The sequence below is a fragment of the Mauremys reevesii genome, linkage group 5 (assembly GCF_016161935.1).
Source record: "Mauremys reevesii isolate NIE-2019 linkage group 5, ASM1616193v1, whole genome shotgun sequence".
NCBI classification, from domain to species: domain Eukaryota; kingdom Metazoa; phylum Chordata; order Testudines; family Geoemydidae; genus Mauremys; species Mauremys reevesii.
In genome coordinates this window covers 9,269,137-9,295,657 of record NC_052627.1, presented here as the reverse complement: position 1 = coordinate 9,295,657, position 26,521 = coordinate 9,269,137, and the positions used below count along the sequence as shown (strand labels likewise).

The 26,521-nt window shown below is 45.6% G+C and overlaps 1 protein-coding gene across 3 annotated transcripts in view; it reads right to left on the bottom strand.

Moving 5' to 3' along the window:
• Positions 1-26,279, bottom strand: part of STAP1 (signal transducing adaptor family member 1) — a 38,764-nt gene extending 12,485 nt beyond the window's left edge. Inside the window, exons 1-5 of one of the 3 annotated variants that reach the window (XM_039542081.1) lie at positions 26,192-26,279; positions 25,759-25,957; positions 15,577-15,648; positions 7,607-7,720; positions 6,027-6,083 (exon numbers count right to left, since the gene is read on the bottom strand). In XM_039542081.1, the coding sequence (XP_039398015.1) occupies positions 6,027-6,083; positions 7,607-7,720; positions 15,577-15,648; positions 25,759-25,881 (366 nt within the window). In that variant the 5' untranslated portion in view covers positions 25,882-25,957; positions 26,192-26,279. Of the gene's footprint in view, positions 1-6,026; positions 6,084-7,606; positions 7,721-15,576; positions 15,649-25,758; positions 26,101-26,191 lie in introns of those variants that run through there. The other 2 variants (XM_039542082.1, XM_039542084.1) reach the window with 2 other exon arrangements.
• Between the last annotated feature and the right edge of the window lie 242 nt (positions 26,280-26,521).

Here is a 26,521-nt window from a genome sequence, read left to right as displayed (position 1 = left end):
CTATTCAAACGTTTAGGCCTGATGATCAAAATAGAGAAATCCACTCTGGTTCCCACACAGAGAATATAATTCACTGGGGCCATCCTGGACTCCAATCTCGCCAGTGCCTGCTTACCACAGCCTCGGTTTCAGGCAATGATATCAATTATACAAGGCCTGCAAAATTTCCCGACAACTTCTGCTCGCACGTGTCTCGGCCTACTAGGTCACATGGCGGCATGCACGTTCGTGACCAAACACTCCGGACTGCGGCTCCGTCCCCTTCAAACTTGGCTATCCTCGGTATACCACCTGGGCAGAGACAGTCTGGACACAATCGTCACGATCCCCCCGAGCATCCTAAGCTTCCTAGACTGGTGGTTAACGCCCTCCCTGGTATGTGCAGGGATGCCATTCCATCCGCCTCAGCCTTCAATGACCCTGACAACGGATGCGTCATCTCTAGGCTGGGGTGCCCACCTCGGGCATCTCCGCACTCAAGGCCTTTGGTCAGCTCGGGAGCTGGGCTTGCACATCAATGGGCGGGAGCTGAGAGCAGTCTGCCTCACGTGCCAGGTGTTTCAAGAGCATTTACAAGGCCGTTGTGTCTCAGTGTTCATGGACAACACAACGGCCATGTTTTACATAAACAAACAGGGGGGAGCACGTTCCTCCCCCCTTTGTCAGGAAGCTATCCAGCTCTGGGACTTCTGCATAGCCCACTCAATAGACCTGGTGGCGTCTTTCCTTCCGGGGGTTCGGAACACTCTGGCAGATCAACTCAGCAGATCCTTCTTGTCTCACGAGTGGTCGATTCGTCCGGATGTTATCCATTCTGTTTTCCGGAAGTGGGGCTTTCCCCGCATAGACCTCTTCGCCTCCTGCGAGAACAGGAAATGCCAGACGTTCTGCTCATTCCAAGGTCTCTCCCCGGGCTCGATCTCAGATGCATTTCTGCTGCCATGGACGCCCCATCTGCTTTACGCCTTTCCACCATTCCCGCTGGTTCACAGGGTCCTGCTCAAGCTCCGCAGGGACAGAGTCCACCTGATCATGATCGTTCCAGAGTGGCCGAGGCAGCACTGGTACACCATGTTGCTCGACCTGTCGATAGCCAACCGAAACCCCGTACCTCTTTACCCGGACCTTATAACTCAGGACCACGGCAGACTTCACCACCCAGACCCACAGTCTCTTCACCTCACAGCATGGTTGCTGTGTGGTTAAGCCAGTCCGGTGCAACAAGTGCTCCTGGGTAGTAGGAAACCTTCCACTAGGTTAACATATCTGGCTAAGTGAAAGCGTTTCTCCTGCTGGTGCGACCAACATTATTCCCACCGAGGTATCGGTCCCTACCATCTTGGACTACCTCTAGTCCCTCAAACAGCAGGGCCTAGCGGTATCATAATTGAGGGTACACTTGGCGGCCATCTCTACCTTCCACCCAGGGGAAAGTGGACGCTCCATATTCTCTCACCCTATGGTTTCTAGGTTCCTCAAGGGCTTGGAGCGTTTATACCCCCAAGTACGCCACCCCGCCCCAACTTGGGACCTCAACCTAGTTCTAACCAAACTTATGACTGCCCCCTTCGAGCCGCTAGTGACCTGCTCACTGCTGTACCTGTCCTGGAAGACAGCTTTCCTCGTAGCCATTACATCGGCGAGATGAGTTTCTGAGCTCCGGGTTCTCACGGTGGACCCACCGTATACCGTGTTTCACAAGGACAAGGTACAGCTGCGACCACATCCGGCCTTCCTACCTAAAGTGGTATCGGCCTTTCATATCAACCAGGATATCTTCCTTCCGGACTTCTTCCCGAAGCCACACTCATCACGACGGGAGCAGCAACTGCACTCCCTAGATGTCCGTAGGGCGCTCGCATTTTATATCGAGCGAACAAAGCCCTTTTGTAAAACACCCCAACTTTTTGTCGCAGTGGCAGACCGAATGAAGGGCCTACCTGTCTCCTCCCAGAGGATTTCATCTTGGGTGACATCGTGCATCCGCACCTGCTATGACTTGGCTCATGTTCCGATGAGCCACCTTACTGCACATTCCACCAGGGCTCAGGCTTCATCTGCCGCCTTCCTGGCTCATGTACTCATCCAGGAGATATGTCAGGCAGCTACCTGGTCCTCGGTCCACACCTTTGCCTCACATTACATATTGGTTCAACAGTCTAGAGATGATGCAGCATTTGGCTCAGCTGTTTTGCATTCTGCAACATCTCACTCCAACCCCACCGCCTAGGTAAGGCTTGGGAATCACCTAATTGGAATCGATATGAGCAAGCACTCGAAGAAGAAAAGACGGTTACTCACCTTCATAACTGTTGTTCTTCGAGAAGTGTTGCTCATATCCATTCCAAACCTGCCCTCCTTCCTCTCTGTCGGAGTAGCCTGAAAGAAGAAACTGAAGGGCCGTTGGGTCGGCAGGGGTATATATCCGGTGCCATGGCGGCGCCACTCTAGGGGGAGACACAGCCGACCCACCGAGTGTTGCTAGGGTAAAAATCTTCCGACGAACGTGCACGCAGCGCGCGCACATCTAATTGGAATGGATATGAGCAACACATCTCGAAGAACAACAGTTACAAAGGTAAGTAACCGTCTTTTTTTAGCCCTGTCAGCTCAAGTCAGCTGGCCTGGGCCAGCCACGGCCATGTCCTGGATATTTTATTGCAGTGTCAATGAACCCTTAATGGCTGGTCTACATATGAAATTGGCACGTTTAACTAAAATCAGGGTTTAAATCAATTTAATTAAGGCAATGCAAACTTCCACGTGGACATACTCAAATCAGTTTATAACTGGCTTATATCAATAACCAATCATTATCCACCAATTTGGTCGTTTAAGCAAAACTGATATATGCCAATTGTGAACAGACAGAAGTATGTCCACATAGGAGTTTGCACCAATTTAACTGAATTGATTTTAAAACTTATTTTAGTTAAACTGGTGTAAATTTTGTGTTTAGATGTGGCTTAAGTCTGAGCCTGGGGCTGTGAAGAACAATCCCTGGTAAATTGGCTAGAACAAAATGGTTTTCAACCTTTGCGCACCCATAAAAAAAATGTTGAATGGATGTACAGACCCCTTTCGAAATATTAGACATAGTCTGAGGCCCCCCAGGGGTCTGTGGACCACAGGTTGAAAACCACTGGGTTGGAAGAAAGAAAGGGAGAAGGCTGTATAGGTCAGGCTGTTGTAGTTAAGACATTTCAAACAGCTTATTTCAAGTCTTTTCTACCTACCCGACAGCATGTAATAAGGCTTGGGTTCTGACCAAAGCAGAATCACACTCCAGTGATTTGGTCTGAGCACAATGGGAGATTATTTGCAAAGAAGCATCTTGTCCACAGAAAAACAGTAAGCGAAGCAGAAGTTGTTATATTTAATAATGACAATTAAATAAAACTAAATGGAACAGCCCAGACTTTGTCACAGAGTGAAGAAACTTCAAATTAAGCCAAAGAAAACCACCCTTTGTGGACAGCAGTCTTTCCGTAGGTTCTTTTTACAAGAGACAGGTATTGCGGCTGTTTCAATTTTAAACTCCGAAGAGAGCAGCACAAGATAATACATGGGTTGTCCTGGACACTGGAGAGAAACCGCAGTTTGCCAACAGGGGTAAATCCCCTTTTGTGCAATACTGAACTATTGAATTTTTTTAAAATCTAGTATTTTACTAAAAGGGAACATGGCAAACACTGCAACTGCTCAAAATTGTAAAAAACAAACTCGAGTCCACAATCCTGCAAACACAAAGGCACATGCTTAATGTTATGGTAGTTTGAAACAGGGTGGTCCTCCCCTGTAAGGACCCCCAGGCCTGGGACCAGCCAGGTCTGTTCAATCAGCCCATCTGTGCCATAATTAGCTGCATCTTAGTGAGAGAGTCAGGTGACAGCACCCAGCCTCATACTAGGGCTGAGAAGGCTCACTTTGCAGTAGGAACTACAGACAGTGACAGTCTCCTGAAGAAGGGCCTGAAGAGACTTCAGGACAAGAGTCTGGGCTCTATTCCAAAGCCAGAGAGTGACTTAAAGGTAACCTAGAAGAGGCTAGGAAGTGAGCCTGGAGGGTGGGCTGAAGAGGAGCCTAACTCCTGTAGGACTTTCCTTACCCTGGAAGGGGGTCTGAATTAGATGTAATATAGCTGGTGGGCAAAGCTGTGGACAGAAACAGGCCATTGTAGGGCCCAAGAAGTACCTAGGGAGTGCTAGATGCAAAGACCCCTGCAATGCCATGCCCTGACGCTAGGGGTGGTGCGGTGAGTGAAACTACTTAGAGGGCTATATGGATATGTTAAAAGTTAAGCTTGTGCCTAAAGTGTTGGCAGGATCAGTGCCTTAGGGAGCCTAGCTTTACCTCACAGCAGGCTCCCAGTTACACAGCCATTGGGTGCATTCCCAAGGCAAGCGTATGGCCTGAGGCCTGGGATCTCTCTCTGACCCAGTACAACAGCATGGGTGTATCTAAGGAAGGGAGACTGAGCCTTCAGCACTAGTACAGCCTGAGGTTTTTGCTGTTAAGAAAGCCCCTGGGTATGACATAACCAGTTACGCTGGCTCAGTTTGAATCATGTGACTAGTGAGAAGTACATGGATGGCAGGACAAGTAGGAGGCAGTCTGTCACATACAGGGCATTTGACCAACTGTGGCCCTTATGGATGAGTAATCTTTTGGCACACAGCTGTGAGTAGCTGAATAACTTTTGAAGAAAGGAACTTCTGTTAAATGGATGAACTTTTACTGATCTCCAGGAAAGAAGCAGCTGTGATGCAATTTTGGCATAGAGAACCAATGTATGCTGGGATAATATCTAAATAAACCAAAACCGCCTACAGCCAATGCAAGGTGTTGTAGGATACTTAACATAAGTGAACAGGATTATAGAATTCAGGCCAAGTAATTGCTAGAAATGTGTGATTTTTATTATAATTTCATATGAAATTCATATACACCTCTACTCTGATATAACCCGACCCGATATAACACGAATTTGGATATAACGCGGTAAAGCAGTGCTCCAGGAAGGCAAGGTTGTGCACTCCGGGGGATCAAATCATTCGATATAACCCAGTTTCACCTATAACGCGGTAAGATTTTTTGGCTCCCGAGGACAATGTTATATCAGGGTAGAGGTGTATTAATATTTTTTGCAATATATATGCAATGTTCTAATTGTGTACTTAATGCATGTTAATATGTTGATTGAATAATTCATATTGATATAATTAATCACTATCATATTAATATTAAGCACACTATCAATGTAACTTTGTGTGTGATATACAAAATCACACACATCTTTAGTGATTACTTGGCCTGAATTCTATAATCCTGTTCACTTATGTTCAGTATCCTATAACATCTTGCATTAGCTGAAGCAGGCTTTGGTTTAAGCAGATGGGTGTTATACCATGGTACAAGTCTAGGAGGTGCCTTTGTGACCTTGGTAGTGGTAATGCATTTCTTCAGAACAAAGAGATAAGAGGTACACCTGGTACCATTAAAAACAAGGTGGAAAGATGAATGGCTAAATCTAGCCTTAGCTGAGGCATGGGGTACCTTTTTACTGGTGAACAGGTAGGATAGCCTTGGGGTGTTACTTTGGAAGCACACCTCCTGTGCAGGGTGAACTTAGTATGGCATGAGATGACTTCCTGAAAACTGGTATTGTATTGAGCTGTTTTTCCCCTGCACTATACTGACTTTTCCACAGTAAATTAGGCTGATATTGGTTATTTGGTCTTGGGTATATTTCATACAAACCAACACGTGATCAAGCAATTGATGATACAATTTACCATCTGCTGAGAACCATAGAATCATAGACTATTTGGGTTGGAAGGGACCTAAGGAGGTCATCTAGTCCAACCCCCTGCTCAAAGCAGGACCAATCCCCAGACAGATTTTTACCCCAGTTCCCTAAATGGCCCCCCTCAAGGATTCAACTCACAACCCTGGGTTTAGCAGGCCAATGCTCAAACCACTGAGCTATCCCTCCCCCCCAAACCAGCACTAAAGACCTTCCCTACCTGTGTGACTGTGAGGATAAAGCCTTTCCATTCCTCCCCACTGTCATAGTCCTCGACCTGAGAGAATAAAAAGTAGAAACCTAAGAGTGACTCCAAAACCAAGTATTCCCTGGTCTCTCCTGTGTGTGTCCCTCTCACAATCCCCTGAGTCTGCATTTGTAAGTTGACTTGAGCACAACTCTCCTAAGGAAACCAGCTGGAACTTGTCAGGTTTCCTCACTGTCACCTCTTATCTACCGCCTTTTTGTGCTGAGTGTTCAATCTGTACTCTGACTAGGGGGACCATATTTCCCAAAGGGAAAACAGGACACCACGCAGGGCTGGCCTGAGCCCTGCCTGTCCCCCGCCCAAGCCCTGCCTCCCCACCTAGACAGGGTTTAAAGGGACTGTCCAGGCCAAAACAGGACATATCGTCACCTAACTCTGACCTCCTCTGGCAGCTCCCCTTCTGATTCAATGCACAGGATGCCATAGTGACTACCTACCTTGAGACTGAAGACAGGTACAATTCCTCTGTATGACCCCCCTCAAACTCCTTCTCACATAATGTGGAGGGGGTGGTAGGCTTTGGAAAACGGATTCCCTTTGCCCAGTACTTAGCAGGGGTGAAGGGTGAGAACAGGCACTCTACAGAGAGGCAAAGGCACCAATACCTCATCACTACACTTCTGCCTCTCAGTGTGTATGGGGAGGGGCACAGTAGGGGATGAAGATCCCCATGTAACTATTTGGGGGGGGGAAGAGTACTATTCCCCCTCGTGTACTCCATTCCCCACATTCATCTTCACCACTCCTTCTTGCTTTCTTATCCCCTTTCCCATCCTTCTCTCCTCCTCCCTTCCCCCTCACCCTTACTGTATGAGAGAGAGAAGGGAAGTGGAAGTGAGCACTGCACCAGAGGCAGACCTGGGTTCCCTAACTGGCCCTGCCACCGACTTGCTGTGTGACCTTGAGCAAGTCACTTTTAGCTCTGTGCCTCTGTTTCACCTCACGTCTTGTCTAGCTAGACTGTAAGCTCTTCAGGGCAGGGAGGGTCTCTCTGACTAAGTGTATTTACAGTGCCCAGCATAATGGGGTGCCACTCGTGCTTGGGGTGCTATGGAATGAATACAATAAGTGAAGGAGATAACATGGAAGGGAAGGTAGAGACAGGCGGAAGTTGAGCCCTAACACTGGCCAGGAGGAGCCGGGGGCAGGAGAAGCCCCCTCGCTTCAGCAGGGAGCAACAGTGACTGTGTGTGCAAAGAAAGCCCTGCAAATGTCTCCCAGGGCTGGAAAGAGGGGAGTGCCATGGTCCCAGAAGATGAAGTCCTGGAGACCCCTCCCCAGGCCAGGAGTGGCAGTGTTCTTTCCCAGAGGCAGGAGGTTCCATTCTGCATGCATTTGTTATTTAAACAAACTAGAGCATTTCCAAAATGCCCCTCCCCACCCCCAAAAGGCAGTGGGTATCATGCACCAACCTTTGAAAAATAACAGCCCTGCCATTGCTTTCTGCTATGTTATGGGGATCAGGAGCAGCTTGGATCAACATGGCCAATGTGCGTAAGTCATGCCTTTCCAGCTTCACTGGGTTCACTCACCTTCAGCTCCACTTTCTCATTTCTCAGCATCAGGATAAACTGTGCACCGCACTTTTCATCTGGATAAACGTTCACTACTGATGTCAAATTCGTCAGCTCTAGTTTCTCTAAATACTGAGAAAGGAAAGAAAGACGGGGCATGCATTAGAGCACATCTAAACAAGTCAGATGTTCCCAGCAGACACTAACTGAAACAAGAAAACACCAGGGTTTTCTTAAATTTCAGATTGGTGCCATTAACATACATGGCAAAACGAAGTCCTTTATTACTTCTTTTAGAAGCTATTTTCAGCTACAATATACATTTTGGGCAAACTTCTCACCACTCTTCAGTGTGGGTATGCAGCACGGACCCCAGAATTCAACAACTTTCCCAGACTGATTACAAATTGTGCTAGATTCAGCCCTGGGTTACACTGATGTGTCCCATGTGGAGATAGGTAGCTATTTTATTGATTCACCCTGGCAGCCAAATATGGTGGGTCTCATTAGCTGCAATAGAGGAGCATAAAAAGTTTAGTCTCTTTGGAGCAAGAGGTAACTAAATGGTGGGACAGAGGTTGTCCTGCATGGAGAAACCCTAGGAAGAGCCCACTCAGCAGAGAGGGTAGGGTAAAATATATGGACCCTATCATGCCAATAAACACACAATATGAATAAATGTTATTTATTGGCAGTATAGGGCCTGTCGTGGGGTGTACCATTCACTGTACCCATGACAGGCATCTTTAAGGAGAATGAGCCCAGCTCAGCTCATCTATAAGCAGTTAACTCCTTCGGTGGCTGGTTGGTGGCTAATGTGCACCTGCCTCTGATAAAAGGCAACCAGATGTCAGTTAGGGAGACTATTCCTAAGACGAGGGGTTCCCAGGGAAAGGAAATAGCTCCTCACAGGCTGGGCTTCCTACAGCCATGTGCCGTCAGGAGAAGGGTTGCAGTTAGCAGGAAAGCCCTGGCTCCAGGGAAAAAATCAAGGTTGAGAGTTAGCAAAGGGCTTGGATGTGGGATTGATAAACTCAGAAGTAGTCTGTTTCCTGGATGAGAAGCTTGGGTGTAGTTCAGTCATGCACTTCTGTGAACTTCCCGATAGTAAATCAGACCTTTGGTAATGGGAATGCGTTTGACATGCTAAAGCCACTCAGGGAAATCGAGGAAGGGTGCACTTCCACTGCTGGACCTGGCAGCAAGGGGTGCATATGGATGGCACATGCTGTTGATAGGCTCATAAAGTTTAGTTTGAGCTCCCCTCATCTGCGTTCTCCCTTCTCCAGGGGGTGTCTGTTGTGGATATCTGACTGCTCTGAAACCACTTCACTGTGGCTACTTTATACTGAGATGAAGTGGTAAAACTCTTCTCTCTCCCCTAAAGTTCCCCCAAGCATGCCACTGGCAAGAACATTAGAGCTACAATGAAAAACAAATAACAAATGTTAGAAAGCTGGGAAATGCAGCTTTAAGGTGACACCTCTTACAAAAAACACCCACACCACTTTCTAGCTTCGAGCCCTGTAGACTAACAACAGGAGTTACAGTACTTCACTAAATGTTCCCTCTAGAAGTTCTCATTATGATTGACTTATGGGAGGCACAGGAATGTCTGTGACTATGCATGGATCTGCTAGAGAAAAAAATAAAGGAGAAAACATCTTTCTTTCTGTCTATCACAAGTCCATCTCAGTATGTACATCCTGTGATGGGGAACATTTTGGGGATGTTGCTTGAGTTCTGTGGAAATGTACAGTAAAAGCTTGTTAATTCTTTAGGGTAACTACCTGGGAATTGCTGGTGTGAGCGTCTTGCTCAGTCACTTTCTGATTTGAAATGAACAGCACTTATAGCTCCATTCATTGACAGGGTCACCCAGAGGATTCAGGGGGCCTGGGGCAAAGCAATTTCAGGGGCCCCTTCCATACAAAAAAGTTGCAATACTATAGAATACTATATTCTCGGGCTCGAAAGTGGGTCCCATGAGCTTGGTCAGGACCAGGTTAAGGTTCCAGGGAGGGACTGGAGGGTGTGAGTAGGGAAACACCCTCTCCAGCCCCTTGAGAAACCGGGCTACCATGGGGTTGGAAAACACAGAATGCCCCAACTCCCCCAGGTGGAACGCCGAAATGGCAGCCAGATGTACTCTAACTGAGGAGGGGGGCGAGACCTTGATGTTTAAGGTGCAGCAGGTATTCCAGGATAACTGGAACGGAGACCTGAAGCGGCTGTATATGCTTTGGTTCACACCAGCAGGAGAACCTCTTCCACTTAGCGAGGTATGCCGCCCTAGTGGAAGGTTTCCTATTGCCGAGGAGAATTTGTCGCACCTGAAGAGAGCACTGGCTCTCCATCGCGTTCAACCACAGAGTTTCTACGTCATGAGATGCACAGACCGCAGGTTCGGGTGGAGCAGGTGCCCGCGGGCCTGCATGATGAAATCTTGGTGCAGGGGCAGGGCAATCGGGTTGGCTACTGACAGCTCCAGCAAGGTCGTAAACCAATGTTGGTGGGGCCAAGCTGGGGCGATGAGAATCATTACCGCCTTGTCTCTGCGAACTTTGAGGAGAACTCTGTGGATGAGTGGGAGCGGTGGAAAGGCATACTTCAAGCTCCCGCTCCAAGGGATCACGAAGGCATCTGCGACCGAGCCCAGACTGTGGTTTTGGAAAGAGCGAAATTGCGGGCATTGACTGTTGTCCCTGGTGGCAAAGAGGAAATCCCCACTTCTGGAAGATCGATTGCAAGACATCTGGTCTCATCGACCATTCATGCAGGCGGTACAACCTGCTGAGGCGGTCCGTCAGCTTGTTCCGCTCCCCCGGAAGGTATGACGCTATGAGGTGTACTCAGTGGGCTATACAAAAGTCCCATAGGAGAAGGGCCTCTCGGCAGAGGGGAGAGGATCTGCCCTGCTTGTTTATGTAGAACATGGCGGTAGTGTTGTCTGTCAGAACTGTCAAGCTGTGACCTGCTAAAGCAGCATGAAAGGTTTGGCAGGCTAGGTGAACCACCCTGAGCTCCTTCACATTGATGTGGAGCAATATTTCGTCCTTGGACCACAAGCCTTGCGTCCAAAGGTCCCCCAAGTGCGCTCCCCAGCCGAGGTCTGATACGTCTGTTACCAGCGTCAACGTGGATTAAGGTGCGGCGAAGGGGATCCCTTCACAAACTACCTGCAGGTTGAGCCACCAGTGCAGGGAGTCCAACACCTGGGCAGGGATTGTCACTACAAGGTCTAAGGGGTCTCTTCCCGGGCGATACGACCGAGTTAGCCACAATTGCAAAGTCCTGAACTGTAGTCAAGCGTGTTTGACTATGTGGGTGCACGCCACCATGCGTCCTAAGATCTGCAGGCAGCATCTGGCCATGGTTGTGGGGAACCTCAGCACTGAGTCTATGGCATGCTGGATGACCAGAAATCTGGATTCTGGGAGGCTCGCTCATGCCTGTACAAAATCCAGGACTGCCCCAATGAATTCCAGCCTTTGCGTAGGTATCAAAGAGGACTTGGGCATGTTGACTAGCAGGCCTAGCCTGCGGAATATGTCCAGTCCCACTGCCACATGGGAACGGACTTCCTTCTCAGACTGACCCAGGAGGAGACAGTCATCTAGGTACGGGTATACTCGAATTCTCCTTTTTCGTAGAAAGGCTGCCACTACTGACATGCATTTTGTGAACATGTGGGGGGCTGCCGCCAGGCGAAAGAGTAGGACCATAAACTGGTAATGGTGCTGGTTTATAGTCAACTGCAGGAACCGCTGGTGAGTGGGATGAATAGCGACATGAAAATACATATCTTTCATGTCGAGGGCAGTGTACCAATCTCCCGGATCCAGGGATGGAATAATAGTGCCTAGGAAGACCATGCGGAAGCGGACATTGACTAATAATTTGTTGAGTCCATGCAGGTCTAAAATGGGTCAAAGACCCCCCTTTGCTTTGGGAATAAGAAAATAACGGGAGTAAACCCCTTTCCCCCTTAGATCCCGAGGGATGTCTTCCACTGCCCCCGCCTCAAGGAGCATCTGTACCTCCTACTTAAGGAGTTGTTCGTGAAAGGGGTCCCCGAAGAGGGAGGGAAGGAGAAGAACTGAAGCATGTATCCCACTTGTACCATGTGTAAGACCCAACGGTCCGTTGTTATACGGGACCACACATGGTAGAAGCGGGACAAGTGGTTCAGGAAACATAGGGGAAGATCCAGTAACTGGCTTGGTACGTTGACTTTGAGTGCACCTTCAAAACTCTTGCTTGTTGCTGGGTTGCGGCTTGCCCTGGCCCTGAGCTTGGCTAGGCGTGTTGTTCCGCCTCCACCTGTTGTCTCTGCCTCTCCTATGATATGGCTCCTGCCTAGGGTGGGGATGGTATTGTCTTTGCTGAGGCAGCTGGAGCCTGAAAGGTTTCCTCTGCATCACCAGGGTCTGCATTCCCAACGACTTGAGGGTTGCCCTGGAGTCTTTGAGGCTATGCAGCCTGGCATCCGTTTGGTCCGAAAAGAGATCAGACCCTTCGAAAGGGAGGTCCTGTAGGGTATTCTGGACCTCTGATGGAAGGCCTGAAGCCTTCAGCCACACCGAGTGCCTCATCACCACTCCAGAGGCGATTGTTCTGGTTGCTGCATCCGCCGAGTTGAGAGAGGCCTGCAGAGAGGTTGTGGATACCGTCGTTCCTTTACCCACAAGGGCCGCAAACTGAGGCTGAGAGCCCTGGGGCAAGGAGTCTTTAAATTTGGAAACTGCCAAACAGGAATTAAAATTGTCTGTTCAGGATCGCCTGCTGGTTCGCGATCCTCAACTGGAGGCCCCAGAAGAATAGACCTTCCTGCCAAATAGGTCTAGACGTTTAGCCTCCTTGGCCTTAGGAGCTGGGGCTTGCTGACCATGTCGTTCTCGTTCATTGACCGCTGAGATGACCAGCAAACAGGGGGCTGGGTGACAAAAGGGGAAGTCGTATCCTTTGGAAGGGGCAAAGTACTTCTGCTCTACACCTTTTGTTGTTGGCGCGCTAGAGGCCGGGGTTTGCCAGACCGTCTTGTAGTTGGACTGGATTGTCTTTATGAGCGGGAGTGCAATTCTGGAGGGGCCCTTGGGGCTTAAGATGTCCACCATAGGATCCTCCTGCTCTGCTGCTTCCTCCACCTGTAGGCCCAAGTTCTGGGCTACCCTGCAGAGCAGCTCCTAGTGCGCTCTGTGGTCAATCGGAGGAGGCCCCGACACCGCAGTGCCTGCCACGGCTTCATCTGGGGATGACGAAGAGGTGAGGTCCTTCTGCATCTTGTCTTCCCGCCCTTCGTGTCCTTCCTTGCATGCTGGGGGCTCCTCCGGGTCCTGCCTGACAGACTGCCTCCGGGATGGCACCGGGCTCGGTGCCGCTTCCGCAATCCTGTGTTCCGGAGAAGCATCTGGTGGCCTGGATACCATGGCCTCCTTGGGCGTGGAGGGGTGCCTGTGCGACAACCAAGACCGCTGCACCGAATAGCCGGATCTTGAGGATCTGGGGGAGGGCCCCGGCTGTTGGTGATAGGACCATGGTGTCCAAAAGGTCCCCTCAAGTCCCGGTGGGTCAGGGGCAACTGGGAATCTGCAGAGGCCGAGCTTGACCGGGCCCGACGCCAGGAGCAGTGCCGGGATGGTGACCTCGATTGGCGCACCATTGCCGGCTTGCCTCTTGATGGCACTCTAGGACGGTGCTGGAGGCTTCTCTTTGGCAGGGAGGGGGCTTACTGCCGACAACTGGATGAGGTCCTTTGCTACCTCAAACGTGTCTGGTGTGGATGGCTGTTCTCGAAGCTCCTCCAGCCCTTCCTCCGCACTCAAGGTGATTAGCCCGGGGCTCAACAGGCTCTTTGGCGTCGGAGCCACCGGAGCTGGAGCATATCCTGGGGCAGCGCTTCCCTTTTGAGTGTTTGTTTGCTTGGGTGGTGCCAGCTTCCTATTCGGGGAGCGCCCTCGGCTTGTAGGCTGGCCCTTTGACTGTGCCGGTGAGGGCAAACGGTGCCGGGGTTTTTCTTGTTGCCTCGGTGCAGCATGCTTGTGGTGCCCCACCGGTGCCGGATCATGAACTGGTGCCGGGGAACTCCACACTGAGGATGCTGGTGCCAAGGTTGCAGCGCAGCCTCCTTGAGTAGCTGCTTGAGGTGAAAGTTTCTTTCTTTCTTAGGCCTGGTCTACACTGGCGGGGAGGGGAGGGGATCAATCTAAGATACTCAGTTTCAGCTACGAGAATAGCGTAGCTGAAGTCGACGTAACTTAGATTGACTTACCTCCCGTCCTCAAGGCGCGGGATCGACGGCCACGGCTCCCCCATCGACTCCGCTTCCGTCTCTTGCTCTGGTGGAGTTCTGGAGTCGATGGCAGATCGTTCAGGGATAGATTTATCGTGTCTAGACAAGACATGATAAATCATCCCTGATAGATCGAGCGCTACCCGCCGATCCGACGAGTACTGTGGACATACCCTTAGTCCTTGGCTTAAAAGCCTTACAGATCTTGCAGCGTTCAATCTGATGTGATTCCCCCAGGCAACGGAGACACGAGTCATGGGGGTCACTAATCGGCATAGGCTTGCGGCATGTGGCACAAGTCTTAAAGCCTTGGGCCTGCGGCATGCCCCACAGCCCAGAGCTGGTGCTGGAGACAACTTCCAACACCTAAACAAAGAAATCTTAACTATCTATTGTTAAGAAGTGCTAACTACTGATAACTGTTAACTGCTGATAACTATGCTAAGGGACACTTGCAAGATGCTGTCAGAGACAGTAAGAAGGAACTGAAGGGAGGTCGGGTTGGCAGGGGTAAATATGCACCAGCATGAGGCGCCACTCTGGTGGGGCTCCCCTGCTCTCCCGACAGGAGCCTCTAAGGGTACGTCCAGACTACCCACCGAATCGGCGGGTTGCGATCAATTTTGCGGGGATCGATATATCGTGTCTCATCTAGACGCGATATATCGATCCCTGAACGTGCTCCCGTCGACTCCGGAACTCCACCGGAGTGAGTGGCGGTAGCGGAGTCGAGGGGGGAGCCGTGGACATCGATCCCGAGCGGTGAGGATGGGAGGTAAGTCGGGATAAGATACTTCGACTTCAGCTATGGTATTCCCGTAGCTGAAGTTGCGTATCTTACCTCGACACTGCCCCCCAGTGTGGACCAGGCCTAAGGAAAAAAGTTTCCGACGTCCGTGCACGTGGCGCGCGCACACCTAATGTGTAATGGATGTGAACAATCACTCAAAAAGAACTGGATCCCTAATCTATAAAATGGGTCTCAGAAAAAAATCCCTGCCCACGCTGCTCTGAGAAGCTATACATAAACAACATGTGGTTGTTGCGAGCAGAGTTTCAACCATAGTTCAAACAAGACAGACTATGTCCACGTTGGATATGAAAGAACTTTTGCTTTATATTGGCCCTCATTTCTGAGGTGCAGATTTTTGGCTAGAAAGGCAGAAGCTCTGTGTTGGAGCAGTTTATTGGACAGACTGGTTTAAGTATCGATATGCAAGATGCAGAGGATGTGCATATTATAACTATACTGCACCTTTCACCCTGACTGATCTCCAAACAGTTAAAAAAGTGTATACACACATACAGCAGCTGCTTCTGAGGTAAACATGAGGGAGGGAAAGTCTTAGTCAAGGACTGGACAACCCCCCTGCTCTCATAAGTGCCATGTGCAACATGTTCTTGAATGACCCTGTATAGTAAATGGGGTGGTTTCAATTAATTCTCATCTCAAAAGTGAATACACAGAATAGCCTGAATGACTAAGAATCTTCCTTTTGTTAGGAGCAGACACATTATTTTTATTATTTTGTAACAGGCTTTCTGTTATAGTGCTTGATACATGTTCCATGGTTTCAAAGATGTGAGAACAGGGATGGGAGAGGCACTTGCAGTAAATGAGTATCTACTCACTTGGTGAAAATGACTACTACAAACAATCATATATACATACACACAAGCATGTTGTACTACTCACAGTTGGGGTTTTCTTATCACTATAAAAGAAAAGTGTAGTTCCTCTGAGTTCTGTCCAGTACTGTTCAAAATCCTGTTGGAAAAGAGCAAGTGTCACTTTACCTGGAAAATCTTTTTAGCCCCCAAAGAAAAGTGAATGAAATATGGATAAGAAAATTACCATAACCCAGGTGGGTTTATTTCAGTGCTTTGTAATTTGGTAAAGGTCAAAGACCTTCTGCTTATAACTTCCAGTAAATGAAACAATTTGTAAAATTATTTCATTCCAGGTCAGGAGTTCCGATATATAGACTTCGGGGCTGATTCATTATTGTGTTACTCCAGTTTATGCCAGTGTAACTCTATTGGCTTCACTGGAGGTATTCAAGTTTAAAACTAGAGCAGCATTGTAGTGATCCACATTCAATATCTTGGTTATGGTAACTGACCAAGTATTGGTATCAGTGTGAATAATCAATAGCACGGACAATTTCTCAGTACTGATGACCAAGTAGTTGATATATTTTTTTGACATGTTTTCCCCTCATTTAAAATGTGAGCTCCAGCCTGGGGGAGAGAACTGTTTAATAGCTTTTATTTTTTACGTTGCTCTCCCTAAATTGCATACAAAGCAGACTCCGTACTGAAAACAGACAAAAAGGAGAGCTGGAATTGTATTAATTCAGACTATAATGACTGTGAACTAGGGTGGGAAACAGGATTTGGGTCATCTAGGGCAAACAGCAAACTAGACAAAATGCAGACTTTCCTCTCACCCCTGTCATCAAGTCAGTTTGTTTTAATTATTTAAAGTAGTTAGGGATCGGCACAAAATCAGTCACTTATTGTTCATCACAGGTACACTTTCTTTATAGACCTCTGTATTTATTCCATGATTTCTACTAAAAACCTGGACTCCTTACATATTCCTCTGTTGACCGGGAGTGTATGATTACTGCTTTAGGTAGTGAATATCTGTCTAGACACCTACTGAAGACCTACTGAAGACATGAAAGGGCCAAGATTAAAAAAAAAGGGGGGGGGGAGTTAGGCAGGCTACTAAGTCCATTTCTAGGTGTGACGGGTTACCCCCCACTCTGATGCAGTGCCACCTAAGATAGTCCACCTGTTCCACCAGCCTGGGCTACCTTACCCTGTCCTGCTAAGCCAGGCCCTTAAGCCTCCTCTAGCACACACACAAGTAGGGACACATCTAGCTGCAGAAAGACACAGACACTGAAATCAGTACTGCATGGGAAAGCTTTCAGCCAAGGAACTGCTCAGCACTCAAGGGCACTCCCCCTCTGGAGAGTAAACCCCAAATTGTACTGTCTTGCACAGAGAACTGTACAGCATAAGCTAACTGAAATCTGCCTTCTCCCTCAATGTGCAGAGAAAGATGCACAGCTTTTTGCCCCCGCGTCCCACGCTATGAATTACACAAACTGGATTTAAAACAAAAACAAGTTCATTAAGTACAAGAGGTGTATTTTAAGTGATTATAAAGGATAGCCAACAGATCAAAGCAGATTCCCTTAGTAAATAAACAAAAATAGCAAACTGAGCTTAACACACTAGATAGGTAGGATATAAATTAGCAAATTCTTACCCTGAATGATAAACAAGCTGGCAGATTCTGAAGGCACAAGCTGCTTTGGCTTTCTCAGGTTTTCATACACAGGCTAAAGATCCCTTTAGCCTGGGACCATCACTTCCCACCGTTCAGTCCTTGCCCCTCAGGTGTTTACAGGTGTGTTGTTGTAGGGAGAGTGAGGACCCCCCATGATGTCATTGTCTCCCTTTTATACCTTCTTCTCACTCGCTGGAAAGCTCTTTTGCTGTGACCTGGGTCAAACAGTTCCCACCGTGTAGTGCTACCTCTGAGACATTTCTGTTGTACACAGTTCCTGGAGTAATCCTTGTGCTTGTGGGCATTTCCTCAATGAGCCATTAACACTGTTTGGCCTGTTTACTGTCGTACCTGGCAGGCTGCTTGTGGGTGTTTTCAACCTCACTACACCTTTCAGTAACACATACATAGCCAAACTTCATAACTTCACATACAACGATAGCACATACAATCCAATGAGATATTAATGTCTAGCAGATCAAGGCTTTTAGAATACCTCACAAGACACACGTTGTACAAAACGCGTCCCAATTACATGACAGTGGTGAATATTGGGATGTCAGGGTGTCACACAAGGTACCTAACTAAGTGGGGTTTGATTTTTTTTCCCCCAAAAGTGCTTATCGCCCAGAAGCAATCATGTGGAACCCCCATCATTAGAGGTTTCTAAGAACAGGTTGGATAAACACCTGTCAGGGATGATCTAGGTTTACTTGGTCTTGCCACAGCACAAGAGGCTGGACTTGATCTACATTTCTAGGATTCTATCATTGATTTCAGCAGGAGATTTGGTATACAGGCTGTGAAACAGTCATCAGATAATGTCTCTGCTAACCTGGGCCAAATGGAAACTAGTGGAAGGCAAACAAATTGAGAGGTGAAAGCCTCCACATCCTGTCATTGTTCCCCTGAACAATCTAGTCCCACAAAGATTAATATTCACTGTACTGGTTTGTTTGTTCACCAATATCTCCCTCTAACCTAAAGCTAGATTGTTACACTCCCAGTGACTCTTTATCTACTTCCCGTTTCAATGACGAAAGACTATCGATCTGCAACCAGCCATAGCCTTATCATTATAAATCTTCCCTGTAATGAACATGCTAGTTAGTGATGGGAAAGGTTGTAAGACACTTGCAATTAAATACTCTGCTCTCTTGTCTGAGGATGCATGAGAAGCATATATTATGGGCAAAGCCTTTCATTTTGGGATTTTATTTGTTTAAAATTGCCCAAGTATTTATTGGTGTTCATTACAAAAATTAAAAAACAAGTGAAAATCAGTGCATAAAATTAACTTAATAGTTTTCTGGGTAAATACAAAGGTGGTTAATATTGAGGACAGAAAAAAGCAACAAAGAGAAAAGGAAGAGTATTTAGTGTAAAAGCAGTTTCAGGCAGTGGTGTATTTAATGAACTCTATGTTAACAGTATGTATACATATGCCCATCCAGGCATGTGTCTCTTCCAATACCTTGCCTTACTTTAACAGACAACCTCACATTTACACTTAGGTGGATGTGTTTAGGTTAATAATAAATTAGTCTAATGTCATGGATTGGATTTTTTTAAAAATAACCAAAATTCAGGTGAAAATCAGTAAAACCTTTTGTAAAACCTGGGGATTTTTTTGGTAAAATTCGGTTTAAAAAGAGAAAGAAGAAGGGCCTTAATTATGGACTAGTGAATGAAGATAGTAAAACTGTAAAATGGATGTACTTTTTTGGCAAAAAAGTGAGAGTTTCTCACACAAGGGTAAAAACTGCAAGTCTGCTAGGTCTGACAAACTAAGGCATGCAGGATATTCTCCCCCCCCCCAACCCCTCCGCCAAACCTCTACCTGGTGACCTCTCCCCCATAAACTTCAGTCTCATAGTATCAGAGGGGTAGCTGTGTTAGTCTGGATCTGTAAAAGCAACAAAGAATCCGGTGGCACCTTATAGACTAACAGACGTTCTGCAGCATGAGCTTTCGTGGGTGAATACCCACTTCTTCAGATGCAAGTGGTGGAAATTTCCAGGGGCAGGTTTATATATGCAAGCAAGAAGCAAGCTAGAGATAACGAGGTTAGTTCAATCAGGGAGGATGAGGCCCTGTTCTAGCAGTTGAGGTGTGAAAACCAAGTGAGGAGAAACTGGTTCTGTAATTGGCAAGCCATTCACAGTCTTTGTTTAATCCTGAGCTGATGGTGTCAAATTTGCAGATGAACTGGAGCTCAGCAGTTTCTCTTTGAAGTCTGGTCCTGAAGTTTTTTTGCTGCAGGATGGCCACCTTAAGATCTGCTATTGTGTGGCCAGGGAGGTTGAAGTGTTCTCCTACAGGTTTTTGTATATTGCCATTCCTAATATCTGATTTGTGTCCATTTATCCTTTTCCTTAGAGACTGTCCAGTTTGGCCGATGTACATAGCAGAGGGGCATTGCTGGCATATGATGGCATATATTACATTGGTGGCATCCACCAATGTAATATATGCCATCATATGCCAGCAATGCCCCTCTGCTATGTACATCGGCCAAACTGGACAGTCTCTAAGGAAAAGGATAAATGGACACAAATCAGATATTAGGAATGGCAATATACAAAAACCTGTAGGAGAACACTTCAACCTCCCTGGCCACACAATAGCAGATCTTAAGGTGGCCATCCTGCAGCAAAAAAACTTCAGGACCAGACTTCAAAGAGAAACTGCTGAGCTCCAGTTCATCTGCAAATTTGACACCATCAGCTCAGGATTAAACAAAGACTGTGAATGGCTTGCCAATTACAGAACCAGTTTCTCCTCACTTGGTTTTCACACCTCAACTGCTAGAACAGGGCCTCATCCTCCCTGATTGAACTAACCTCGTTATCTCTAGCTTGCTTCTTGCTTGCATATATAAACCTGCCCCTGGAAATTTCCACCACTTGCATCTGAAGAAGTGGGTATTCACCCACGAAAGCTCATGCTGCAGAACGTCTGTTAGTCTATAAGGTGCCACCGGATTCTTTGTTGCTTTTACAGTCTCATAATAATTCTTTTCAGGAGTTCTCCAGAACCACTTGTGGATTAGTGTGCTTCTCCCCTCAGAATTCTTGTAACCTCTGAACTGATAAACTGAGGGATGTACACTGCACCAAGCATGGAGCTGATACACGGAGCTGATACATGTTTCTCTCCAGCCCTGTTGCAAAGCAGACGTAGACTGCGAATCTTTATCTGCTTCTCAAAGCACAAGAGGCAGCCCAACCTGGTGCTGCCTCATACAATGACCTTGTGGCAAAGTTACAATTTGGACCAAGAAAACTGACAATATTTTACGAGAATATTTACTTTTGAAAATGAGTACTCGGGAGACTTGATCCTCTCATACAGCTATAGTTGTCAGGCTCCCCACTTTGGATAACATGTAAAAGAAGAGGGGTCTGATTCTCCACATGCCACTGTAGCTCCACTGAAGTCGGTGAATCACCCCCCTCCACACACACACAGAGCGAGCTGACACAAGGGCTATGCACCACTTTAATCTCTCATAACCCCCTGTTCTGAAGGCTTAAGTAGTGCATAGTCTTTATACAGACCCTCTGCACAGGCATGAATTTCACCCTAATAAGAATGAGCAAAACCAGTCACTCTACAAGTTCTATGCATTCAGGAATGTCTTTGGGTCACGGGTAAACAATTGGTAAAGGTGACCAATAAATAAGGTGCACAGCCTTGGTCACCTTTATTCCAACTAAAATTAATAAAATTGTGAACCCGTGCTGCTTTCTCAGCATAGCACCTGCTCTGTAACTGGCTGTCCAGAACTGCCATTTCAATTGCATGTAACGTTAGCTTTCCCTTTTCCGATTTGTTGTGTGAAAATGCTGTGGCCCGAGTGATAATGGCCATGTTCTACTCATGGCGTTATTGCATTTCAGAGGTGGGTGAAGCGATTCCTATTTGTAAAATGCTTGGGGATTAAGAGCACAGGCATTATATAAATGCACATTTATTAATATTAAAACTACTGGTGGGAAAGTGCTACTAAACATGGCTATTTCCATCATGCTAGATCAAATGAAGAAATGTTTTAGAATAAGTCTGATTGCTGCTAACTATCTGAATAGCAAGATTAGTAGTTTACTTGTGGTTTCTTGGTGTTTCGGTTTACTGTGCTACCTATTCCTATGTATGCGAATCACTGTGCTATTTTTGTCTTTCAACCACGTCCATCCTTAGTAGTATGTAACTCCTGTGTGCTCTCTGGCTCCATCTACACTGCAGTTTCCTCCATGTTATGAAACTTTTCTTGAACAAATTTTAATTTAAATAATTCTGATGGCCGGTGCATCATTTTTTAAATAGGTATTTTTAAAAAAAATAATTTTCCCAAAGCTACTTTTTAAAGATATGTTCTGTCCATGCCAGCTAGCATTCCAAGGTCAACAGAAGTCATTCCTTAGACATGCATATAAACTGTAGCGCAGATGGGGGATCCTTGTTTCTCTAACTGATTTTCATGGCTCTGCCAGTGACATCAACACTGGCATTTATTTGGAGCTGAAAGAAAGGAGAGCAGGGAGAGACAGGCAAGATTGCTGTTGAGATGAATTCCTGTCTGCATCCTGTAAAACTTGCCCATACCGGTATTGCCCTGGCCTCTTCTTTTGTCATTCAGTGTTGAACGCATTCTAAAACAATAGGCATTTCCTCACCTTTTGGGGGCGAAGCCAGACTTTAAGGCACCTGCTCCCCTACTTGGTGTAAACTTTGCTTGTGCCAATCAGAAACGAACACAAACAGGTTTTGGGCCCCGTCCCCTATGACACTTTTATGATGTCATAGTTGGTACTTTAGGCCTGCCTGCCATGTGCAGGCAGGGAGAGGAGAAAGAAAAACGAATCCTGTGTATCCTGTGTACACCCGTAACCGAGCCTGATCACCTCGAAGCCTCTCTCTCAGCTCACGTGTTTCAAACAGAGCTTCTACATTTGCCGGTCGTTATGCGTTGGTTTGTATTTGTAAGTATCAGTTATTACTAAATGCTGCATCTTTGTTTATAAATATTGTTACTAGATATTTTAGTCATTGTGTGTTTTAAGTTTCATTAACTCTATTAGCTAATCATACGCTCCTCCCTTACCCCTTGTAATTATCCCCAATCAAACTTTAAATTGATTAATTTTAGTGTGTGTGTGTGTCTGCAGTTTGCATCGTGACCCATACTCTCCTTGCATCCCTTACCAATATAGTCTGTTGCCACGTGCAGCCTGGTAAATAACAGGCCTGCATTTTCTTTCGCCCCTGCGAGTCCGTGGCAATCTACAATTCCCTTTAAGGACCCGATTCTGCAAAAAGAACTGTGCGAGTTGACTTTTTGGTTGTGCAGAGCCCTACAGAATCCACACGGGCACAGAGGTCTGCTCATGTGGTTCTATTTATCACATTCAAATAGATTTTGAAGGGCAAGTAATGAATGTGCAGTATCTAATTTGTTTATTATAAACAGGGCCTGACCAAGAACCACAGATCCAAGCCACATCCTGTCTTTAGGGAAATTTGACTCCAGATCCAACTGCAAATTTCACAGCTTGGTTCCGGCTCTACTTTTTATTAATAGCAGATACACATTTGAACTGATACCTCAAACACAGAGTTCCTGGTGCTCTGCTTGATCATAAAAGATTGCATGTGGAAGTTTGGAAGAGAGGTGTATTGTCCTGGTCTTCCTAGCCAATATTTTCCCCTCCTCAGTCTGTTACATTGCATACTGTGTGCCAGTGAGTCATCATCTTCTCTCCTTACAGCTGCCTATCTTTCAGCATGTGACGTTTTGGAGGCTATTTAAGGATGAAAGGTCCCATATAAACGTTCTATTAAATTATTTTATAGTATGCTCTGTATACAAGCATAACAATGTTAATGAAAGTCATATCTCAGATTGAAGTTTTTATTTTTCTAATCGCTGGTCCAAGATGAGAGCTCAGTCATGTATTGGTCCTGAAACGCCAAGATTTTCAAAAATGAAAGTCTAAAAGTTAGGCTCCTAAACTCCCATTTAGGCCTAAGTAAGTGACCTGATTTTCAGAGGAGCTGAGCAATGCCATGTCCCCTGGACTGCAACAGCTGACACCATTTAGAATATTTCTAGCCATGACAGTTTCGGAGGTATTGCCCCTTAAATGTAACACGGATCTCTTGGTGTAGCAATGGGGTTTTTTGCATTGGTCTAGGACCATCTGTAATCACCTCAGTACACATTTTGTCAATGGCTCAGTTTATTTTTTATTTTTTCCCTTTCACTGCCACACATATTAGGTTTCACATACCACCAGCAATCCTCACTATGTTTATCAACAACGCACACCCCTAGGCGAGCTTGGGGAGACCTGCTAGAGTTTTAAACCTCTGCTGAAAAAACATTCTAGGGAAACTGATCTTTTCTGGTGGCAGGCAAAACAATTATGGAGGGGAGAGATGGGCAGAAGTATCTTTATTCCATCCCATCTACGTACTGAAGCTGCCTTCAAATCTTTTGACTATCTTAGCATACCCAATCATTATTATTAATTTATATGGCATCATAAATGTGCATGGTGCTTTAAAATACAGATACAGGCAGACTCCATTCCCTAGAGAATGCATGGTCGAAAGCCCTGCTCCCGAAAAGGAATCCGCATGGGCATAAGGGTCCACCTACATGGATCTCTTGGCAGGGCTGAGGTCTCAGTTAAGACCATAAAGAGGGGAAGAGGAATACAGATGGAGTGTAAATGTCTGCAAAAGCCAAACTTTTGGTAATATCTATTGTTATACCCCTGCTCCTGGACACTTTTGACCTAACCTTGATAGCAACCCCTCTCACTATTAAAATTTCATAAGGAAATGCAGTTCTGTAACAGACCACTCCCATTCCTGATATGAATAGTCTCACTACAAGTTTCCATGGCCTTTTCTGATGCCCAAGAAAATCATATTGCAGTGCTGAAAAATTATCAGTTACATATATGATCTCAGTGTTGTGCAGTGAACTGCCAGTATGTGAGTTAGTGACTCTGGAGAGAGAGTGGCTTTTAAAAGATTCCACACACTGCGGAACTTGAAAAATATCTGCTGTTTATTTCTGTACTGTCATGCAGCATAATGAAATTTCAATCAATCTTCCATGCTGGGATACATCATTAATAGTGATGTTCAAAAATATCACTCTTCTGAACTTCCTCTTGCTAGATTGTAGTTTAACAAAAAAAGGTAGTAGTTACTTTTCTCTTTGTGAGATAAAGTTTATTCCCCCACCCCAACTCTACTAAAAATAATAATGGGGAAATACAAGTTTACCTTCAAACTTATTTTTGAAAAAATCATATTTGAGCAGTGATCAAGCACAGAAAATATTAAATCTTGTATAGCCATGACTGGGTAGGGGAAAGGATCATAATGGAAACTGTTTTGCAATCTTAATTATAATGATCACTATCGAGAGCTAAAATAAAGAAATGTATACTAAAAAGCAATCAGCATGTTCAAGGACCTGATCTGTAAATACTTAACTAATAATGTTCACACATGCATACAAGATCAGGATCAGGGTGTAAATTATTATCCTGCCTGATAAAAATTCCAGTGTACTGTGTTTCCAAAGTAGTCCATAAATAAAAGTTAAATGATTTCAGCATTATATATTTTTAATTATTATAAGTCAACGCTATGCTCATTTTAAATGCTAGATGACTGACAATTTCAGGTTTAAGACTAGTATGGGATATTTCAGAACAATATAAACAAATCAAACTTTGCTCTTGTGGCTTAAAATGTAATCTACGTGTCTCATCATTATCGCAGCTCTGAAATCAGTCCCAATCAACTTTCCTGTAGATTATAAAAAAAAATAAATGATGGGGTGCTGAATATTATGGTGTGTAATGCAGTTGTTTTGATTATATACATTTATAGAATAAAACTGAAATGGAGTAAGAGACCATTGGAAAACCCAAAATAAACTACAGCTTCAGAAATCAACATCTTTCTCTATCTTTGCTTGTTATAATATTGTCTACAGAAAAGGAAATGCATGTCTATAAATATGAAGACTATTATTTACATGTAATATTTATATTATTTTGTTAAAGAGTCTATTTAGTTGAATATATATAAATAAGAATCTGAAAGCAAAAAAAAGTAGTTTCAAGTATGGGAACTCTCTGATGCAACAGAAGAAAGTGCCAAGAGATACTCAGACTTTGTTTACACACAATCTTGACTAAAATAACTAAATCTGTTTTAATTCATACCTTTAGTTATTTCAGTGCAAATCTGTGTGTGGATACTTACTTCAGAATAAGAGTTTCTGATTTTGATTTTGCTTAAATTGGTAAAAAAAAATGACTTCAACTAAATTGTAATGGGACACTTTTATTCTGAAATAAAGGGTGCATAGGACTTTCACTAAAATAACTAAAGGTGTGAATTAAAACAGATTTAATTATTTCAGTGCAAGTTGGGGTGCTGCAGACCAGCCCTAAGGAACAAGTCTCAACACCTGTAATGAGTTACAACACATTTCTCAGAAAAAGTTTAATTGAATGTAGCTGCTCGGATTATGCACCTTACCTGGTGCTGTGCACGTCTGATAGATAGAAACCCTTCAAAGTACAGGGGCAGAGCAGTAATCCTCTGTCTCTCCTGGAAGATTCGTCGTGGGGCTGGTTCAGGGATTTTCTCAGGCTCAGCCATCCTGCTCCCTCCCTATCTGCTGAATTCTGGCTGTGTTCTTTTCCTCTGTGTATTCTTGTCTGCTTATCTTCAGCCTCTGGCAAAGGAAAGCTCACCCCGGTTTGAGAAAATAAGGTGACGGTACAAAGAGGAAGTCTCAGTAGTTATTTTTAAATAAACAACACACCACACAGACCCCTTGCTCACTGTATAATATGAAGAGGAACAAGATTAAATGGATTAAAGGGAACTTTCCTAGCACGCTATTTGTATGTTTCCATCCTGCAGACCAAGGTTCACAATCACAAATGATAATTATTCCATTTCTTACCAAGATTATCATTACTGGATTTAGTTGGGGATCTGTCAGAGAAACCTCCCTCTCACAGTTCACAGACTCTGGAATCTTTACAGGTAATCTGCAAAGAAAGAGAGATTGTGCCTGTTTGCTTCTGAAATGTTTGTTTTGGCTTTTTAAAATTCCACTTGGCTTTTTACATTAAGAATGTCTGACAATTGCTTTTGCTGGAGATCTGGTGGAATTCTGACCTAAGAGTGATTGAGAGAAGAAGGTATTTTTAGTGAAAACTGCTGTTTTTGTTGTTGATGCATGTGTAACTCAGATTTCTGACAAACACTTGGGGGAAAAACTTTCTTTGTG